The sequence below is a fragment of the Charadrius vociferus genome, unplaced genomic scaffold (assembly GCF_000708025.1).
Source record: "Charadrius vociferus isolate BGI_N301 unplaced genomic scaffold, ASM70802v2 scaffold361, whole genome shotgun sequence".
Classification (NCBI taxonomy): domain Eukaryota; kingdom Metazoa; phylum Chordata; class Aves; order Charadriiformes; family Charadriidae; genus Charadrius; species Charadrius vociferus.
In genome coordinates this window covers 669,953-677,571 of record NW_009646657.1, presented here as the reverse complement: position 1 = coordinate 677,571, position 7,619 = coordinate 669,953, and the positions used below count along the sequence as shown (strand labels likewise).

The 7,619-nt window shown below is 48.7% G+C and overlaps 1 protein-coding gene across 1 annotated transcript; it reads left to right on the top strand.

Annotated features, from left to right (window-relative positions):
• The first annotated feature begins 6,657 nt into the window (after positions 1-6,657).
• On the top strand, positions 6,658-7,306 carry TWIST2 (twist family bHLH transcription factor 2). The gene has a single exon (XM_009889079.1). The coding sequence runs from the start codon at positions 6,794-6,796 to the stop codon at positions 7,274-7,276; it is 483 nt and encodes a 160-aa protein (XP_009887381.1). The 5' UTR covers positions 6,658-6,793; the 3' UTR covers positions 7,277-7,306.
• The last annotated feature ends 313 nt before the right edge of the window (positions 7,307-7,619 follow it).

The following is a 7,619-nucleotide window of genomic DNA, read 5'->3' as shown; positions in this document are numbered from 1 at the left end:
CTTTGAGAAAGATTAGGTGGGCCCCTGGCAATTGCCAAAGGCTTTGCTTTCCAGTACCTTGTTGCTATCTTTTCACCTGACAAAATAGTTAACTACAAGGCTGATTTGACTCTCTAGGGTTCTGGTTAATCCTCAAAAATAATGAAATGCAAGAATACAAGCAACAGTACTTTGGACTTTTTCTTGGTGGGCTTTCCAGCCATGTGGATTCAGAGTAACTATGGGCTTCAAGATGTGTAAAAAGAGTAATCACAATCACGGACCACTGTGCTCAAGAAAACACCACTACAGTCAGTGGTTGGATCCAAACAGGAGATGGACAAAAGAGCATAGTGTTTGCAAAGTCAACCTGTGCCCAGCAGAAACAGTTTTCACCCTGGGATCCTGCTGACCCTTTCAGAGAGGGCTGTGGAAGGCAACTAAGACAAGAGAGTTACAAGCCTTAAATCTGCTTTATTGGATCAGTGCCGTCCCTTACATTGTTTCTGGGGCTTCACAGATTAAAGATGACAGCAAAGCACTAACCTGAGGCCATCAACTTCTGCAGATCTGTTTTGTAATCCATGGGGAAAGGATTCATCATGGAGACCCAGAAAGGACAGTTCCTCCCTCCATGGCTGGACAGGGAGATGAGGTCAGTCTCACTAGTGTCAGCCTGGCCAAATCCTTCCCAGACCACAGACTGCACTTGTACTGCTAGAGTCAACCAAAGTTTCATCTCAGGAGCAAGCCCTGGCTCCTCAGTGGAAGCAGTCCTCCATCTGGACACAGCGAAACTATTAAGTAATGCTAAAAACTGGAAGCCAAACTTGATGTTGGTTTGAATATACCTGCCTTGAAGTGTGTGTTGCTGTCCAAAAAATGAACAGAAGCCTGACCCTTCCCAAGTGCCCAAGTGCTGTTGGAACAGCCAGGCTGGTTTTGGATTCTCCTTGATGTTGGTGGGAAGCCCTTCCTCCCCAGCTTAATGTGGCTGGAGATGGGAAGGAAAAGGCAAGGGGAACAAAATGCCTCACGAGCTTTGATTTTCCTCTTCATGAAACAATATTTTCATTTTTCCTAGCCCAAGTTTTAAGCTGCAGTTACTACTGCTGCAGCCTCAATTAATATTTCACCTTCCAAAAAGAGGAAAAAAAATCTGTCTTCCCTGTGGATTCCCAGGGAGACATTCTGATTGCAATCTGCAATTAGTGGTGGCCTCGTGTAAATGATCTATAATAGAAATGTTATTTTTGGAATCATGGTAGTGACTACTTTTTACTCCCCCAAAATGCCAGTTCTTTTTGCTTTGCACTATTATTAAAAATAGAATCCACAATTGCAATGCCACTGCCTTTTGGTTTCTTCCTAGAGCAGGACATATGCTAATCTTCCCAACGGTACTGACATGAGAAATTATGTGTATTTCTAATCTTGCCAGCAATCAGACCTGAAACACTGCACCCAGCATTCAAGGCACAACTGCATCAGGTCTACATTATCCTTGTCCTATTGACAATGGAGCTTGGATGGCCAGGGGATGTGAACTGGTCCTCCAACAGCTTAATACTAGAGACCCCAACCCAAACCTGTTGAAGCTTGTTGATTTATCTTCTTATTTCAAAGGGAAGTTCAGATCAGAAATTCAAGCCAGTATTTAGCATATATGTAACTTTAAGTGCCTGCCTATGTCCCACAGAAGTTAGTGGGACGTAGATGCAACTCTCTTCTCCAAGGCATCCTCCAGCACATCACAGAATCTGGGCCTGGGTTAGAAAATCTGTGAATTACAGTGCATTTTCATAATCTGGCTCACCATGGTATTTTTTGAAAGTTATTTAAGATTTGCATTTATAATTATTACACTGTAGATAGTTTGTCCTGGCATTGCAAACAGCAAATAAAGCAAGCTCTGGAAAAACAGCCCTGGCAATTCACACTTTGCTTGGTCAAAGCTTGGATAAAGCTGCCACCTTCGTAAAGAAGATGGACAAAGGGCCTGTGGGGCTTCCTCAGGAGGAAGAGACATCTGCTTGGAAAATCTCCAAGTCCTTCTCTCTTGTCTGTACTTCTCCTGTGAAGTCTCCCCTAAAAAGACCTGTATTTCCCATATCCCCAAGCACAAAGCTGAGGAAGCCAGGTGGAGCCATCATGGAGAAAAGCTGCCACCTTGCTCCCCAGGGCAGGCATCAGTACACCCAGCTGCCCCAGAAACACCTTTGCAAATGAAAAGCATGCCTTGACCTTGATTGCATTTATTGGGAGGATTAGCAAGCAATAGGACTCCCTTTCCCCAGGTCAGCCTCGCCTTTGCTTGTGTCTGCTGCTCTGAGGGTTTATAACTGAGGAAGCAGAAAGGAAGAGCCGGCACATCAGCTGGTAACAGTTCAGAAACAGATGTACATTCCTGCACAAACTCCGACATTAGCGTATCCAATTACTTTGAAACCGTGCTCTGCTCCAACTGTCTTATCCCTAAAGCCTCGCTCTCCTTACCTCCTGCCTCTTATCTCTGCTACTCACTTGCCTCACCTTTGCTTTTGATTATAAACTTGTCACTGCAGGGTCAATGCTTTGAGAAACATCCGCCTGCCGTGTCTGGCTGCTGCTCTGGTGCAACATGAGGAATAAGGAAACAAAGCCCACAAAGCAGAAGTGCAAGGTGAAACATGACTGCCTTTGCAAAGACAGTGCATGGAAGATGCACGTACCAGATCACATTTAGTGGCTGCTGCACAAAAGCATTGAGGAGTTATCTCTTAAGTCACACCGAAGGCAAGGGGGGAAAAAATCAGCTTAACTACATCTGACTACAGTAGAAGCTGCATGCAACGCTGGATGTAACTATCAACAAGGATGTTTCTAAGGAGAAATGATGCTTTTCTCTATAGCAGCAGGTAGTGAGGAGGAGGATGGCAGTAAGCACAACATCATCTTCTTTCAGTTTGCTCCAAAAATTTGTGTCCTGGGCAGCTCCCCCAACAGAGAGGGGCTGGAAGAGCAGTCTGAACACATTGAAATGCTATTGCCTTTACTGCCAGGGCACCCAACATTTCCTGCTGCAGGCAGAGGGAAAGGTGGCAGGAGGTGGAACTCCAAATGCTCTCCTCCATGGTGCAGGGTGGCTGAGGGGTGATTTACTGGCCAAGCCCTGACAGGGTGACAACTGGACCACAGGCTTCCTACAAAGAATAAGCACTGTCCCCAAAGCCCAGTCTGTGTTTATTGTTTTCCTCTAATTTAGAAATTTTAGGCACCTGATAATGGCAGTGAAACAGCAGCAGCATCATAATAGATGTCACATTAAACTCTTGCGAAAACTAATTTTTATATCACAGTTTTTATTTCACAACCTCTCTCCCACCCTGCTGTGGTAGCAGGAAGGATGCATCCACCCAGTCCTTCTTGGCCAGCAGTACCTTCATAAAACGTGGCTCCCCCACAAACCTCTCAAACTCCCTCTTCCTTCAGGAGAGCAAGATCACATTTCACCCGGGTCTGCACACACGTAGACCATGCCTTTGGTCTGCTCCAAGGGAAGATATTTGCAGTATTGTCAACACCATGCTTAGCTCTGGCACTAAGTACTGCTAGGGGACTCGGCGGCCGTAAAGAGTACACACATATAGAGCAGCTCTGGGGCAATGCTCGTTGGAGCCGGGCTTATAGACTTCATAATTATAACACAGCCAAGTTTCACCATAAATTTCCCCTAATGAAGCCTGCCTGATACTAAAAAGCTTTGCACATTTAGAGGTTATGCACTGCAACAGCCTCCTTAGGGAGAAATCCTGCCTCGCTTTGTCGTGCAAACACTCCTTCACGCTCGTTCTCAGAAGCCAGGCAGGGGGCTGGCTTCTTGTTCATTTATTTATTTAATATAGCCATGGCATGCAGAGCAGCGAGGGGCTGCTCTGCCATGGGAGTCTGCTCCTGCTCTGTGCTGTGCAGTCCAGAGAGGCAAAGCCAAGAGCACAAGGAGCAGCAGCTGCTCGGCTGGACCAAGACTGCGCCACGTAGCCGCATCCGTTTGCCACCGCGGCTGCATGCAGCACGATGCCCAGGAGCTGCGTGTCTCCTGCTGCACTTGTACGGGATGATCCCAGTGGTTATCACAAAAGCAAAATACCAGTTCCAGCTGAGAACTGGGCACTTTGAGACACATCCACACAGTCAGCCCCCGAAACTCCTCTGTCTCCAACCCCTGGAAAGACTGCATCCCACCCCAGGGAAACACCTCACTCCCTGGAAAATCAAGTCCTACCTTCAGTGGTCATGGCGAGGCAAAAGGAAGATGAAGAATAAATATTAACACACATTGGCAGGGCAGGGGGAGACCATTTCCAGGGCAGCAACGAGCATCTCCACTCACTCTCTCCAGCTCGGGTCTGCTCCCCTTGCTCCTGGTGCTCTCAAACACAGATGAAAACAAAGCCCTGCTCGCTCCCCGAGCAGCCTTCTGCAGGCACCTATAGCACCTCTGGCAGTGCATGCCCAGTTGTGTTCCCATGCGCCACATATCTCTGCAAATCCACAGCAGTTTATCGCCGTAAATGTGGTGCGAGCACACGGAGGAGTTGATGCCGTTAGCAGGGAACCTGTTTGCTGGGAAAACTGTGCTCTTTGCAGCTGGAAAGCAGAAATACCTCTCTGGTCTTCAGTGACGGTTTCTCTTGATACTTGGAAATACAAACCTAATACCCCTTACGAGGGGTGTTTTGCCCTCCAAGGTGCAGTTTCACATTGGCACCACTATCGACAGCAGTTTATTTCACTTATGGGGCAGGCAAGGGGCTGTTACTTAGGTTTCCCCAGTATAAATGTTGCTTTCTCTGACTCAGCTGAGGGTGGTATCTGCCTTCAGGTCTGCAGGGCTGGCACACACCATCCCAGCCCCCCGTACTCATGGACCTCTAGGTCATAGATGTGGAGCAGCTGCCAACCGTCAGCCCCAGCCGCCAGCCCTGAGCCCCTCTGGAAACCTGGCTTTCGGGTGCAAGCAGCAGAGGCACCCATCCTATCTGACTCGCTGGGGTCTTAAATTGGATTAAAAATCTATTTGCAGTACTGCCTCGCTTTCCGACTTCTGTGCTGCACCTGAAAACCTTTCCTTTTGAAAGCAAACACAGGCTCTCCCCAGGGGCTGCCTGGGGAAGTCTTTCCACTATAAACATTACCTACCAGTAGTGGAGTCAGCCACCGGCAAGCCAAAATTCCTTCTCCTACCAAGGAACACTTTCCAATCAAACCAGACATTATTTTTTCCATTAATGAGTGTTGATACCTACTGGAAAACTTTGCAAAGAAATCCACTCCAAACTAGTTCTTCTGATACAACATCTACATTTTACTAGTTTCTTTTGTCTTATTTATTTTTATTATTATTGTTTTATTTTATTCTCCTGCTCCGTATTGAAAACATGATCTTTGCTGCTCAGGAATGCATCTGTTCCTGCAATTTGGGCTGTAACTGAAATCAGAGGTCCAAATCTGATTTTGCTCTGCCTTAGCTCCACGGAAGCAAGCAGCGTTTTCCCACATTTTCCCTGGTGTGATGGAGAGGAAAAATAGATCCATCATCTTCTGTTTGATACATCAGAAACCCTGGAACTGCTTTTTATGCGCTGGGATACCATGATTTAAATAGCAGGATATTCTGGAGGAAAAGAGGTCCTCCGACCTACCTCGGCTCTTGCTTCCCCAAAAAGTACTATTTAGCATTTAACAGGGAGGAAAAGAAGCGGGGAGAAAAATGGCAGGCAGACGTGCTGCGTGGCCAGCATGGCCTTTCCAGGGTACTCTCCGTGGGGTTTTCCACAAACTATTAGCCGCTTTCCAGGTGACCCGTGTTTTGGGCTCCACTTGGTTATAGTCCAGGAGGGTCTCTCCATGCCCCCCACAAGTAGGGGGCTTGAAGGGGCTTCCCCCGACTGCTCCCAAACCTCCACCCTTCCCACAGCTCAGTGTGCCTCAGGGGACTTCTGTCACCCTGAGGTCACCCTGTGGGACCAAGAGGCAGGTCCTCCCCACCCTGTCTCTGCATGGCAGGGAGTTTTGGGAGCCGGGTGCTGCAAGGGGCAACTTTCAGAGGGACATCAGGGGGCTTTCAAGACCCCCAGCACGGGGGAGTGCAAAATAACGTGCTACTTTGCAAAAACAGGGCAGTTCTTGGATGTGCAAGCCCTGCACCCTGATTTGGGCAAGGTACTGCTGCAGCCTGGCCATGGAGCTGGGAGTGGGACCCCCGGCAGCATGGGCTGGGAGGCAGCCCGCAAGTGCTCAGCGAGGAGACCAGCACCCCAAAAAATCCTGACAGGGGGATTACCCTGGAGGGGTGCTGCAAATTCAGCATCTGGGGCGGGGGTGGGTGGTGGTGGCGGGAGGTGGTCAACAGCTATCTTTTATTCGAGGTGCATTCCCAAGATTTTAGTTAAGTGTAACATAAAACTGTGAAAGTTTAGCAGGGGAAAAGCTTTCCTCCCACTGACCTGGCCGGCCAATCAGAAGGGAGCCCCGCACCTCCCTCACTTCTGACAACTATTTAGCAACCGAGCTCAGCTAAAGTTTCCAAAAAGTTAGAATAACTTCCTCTCTCCGAGACCTCAATTTTTTGCACAACCCCGGTCCTTGAAATAAGAGCCCTTCAAGCAACCTGGAAAACGTTTGGTCAGCAAAAAAAAAAAAAAAAAAAAGCGCCCTCCTGTTTTTCCAAAGGATCTGTCTCAGGAATTTAAAGCATATTTAAGACACACACACACTCACATAACATAAGGAGGGGGGGAAAGTCTCTTCCCCTCCCCTTCTTGCAGAAAGCATGGAAGAAAGCTCCAGTTCTCCTGTTTCCCCTGTGGATAGCTTGGGGACCAGTGAAGAGGAGCTGGAAAGGCAGCCAAAGAGATTTGGCAGGAAGAGAAGATACAGTAAGAAGTCCAGCGAAGATGGCAGCCCCAACCCAGGGAAGAGGGGGAAAAAGTCCAGTCCCAGCTCCCAATCTTATGAAGAACTGCAGAGCCAGAGGATCCTGGCCAATGTCAGAGAGAGGCAGAGGACTCAGTCGCTCAATGAAGCTTTTGCTGCCTTGAGGAAAATCATCCCCACTTTGCCCTCTGACAAACTCAGTAAAATCCAGACCCTCAAGCTGGCGGCACGGTATATAGACTTCCTCTACCAGGTGCTACAGAGCGACGAGATGGACAGTAAGATGACAAGCTGCAGTTATGTAGCTCATGAGAGGCTGAGTTATGCCTTCTCCGTATGGAGGATGGAGGGAGCGTGGTCCATGTCGGCCTCCCACTAGCCACCGCCTGGGCCAGGCAAGCCCAGCTGCCGAAGGGGTAGGTACCGATTTCTCTTCTACCGGATGGTGCTTCGCGTCTGTCTGGCTGCAGGATGGGGGACATGCAGCTCCCTTCAGCGGCCCAGCTTTGCCACGAGGCTTTGTCCTGCCCTGGGGAGATGTGGCATGGCGTTAGTGGCGCATGGGGATGCTGCTGGGCGAGGGGTTTGGGGCGAGTGACCTGGAGGTGAGATGGGCAGTGTAGATGTGTCTGGACCCCTCCTGCTCCTGCATGCCTGCGAAAATTAAAAAAAAACCCCGAAACTTCCAGACAGGCAAAAATGAGATATGACCCATTTTTGAA

Excerpts from the sequence above, each read along its gene's own strand:
- TWIST2 (XM_009889079.1), top strand. The coding sequence starts at position 6,794 with ATGGAAGAAAGCTCCAGTTCTCCTGTTTCCCCTGTGGATAGCTTGGGG.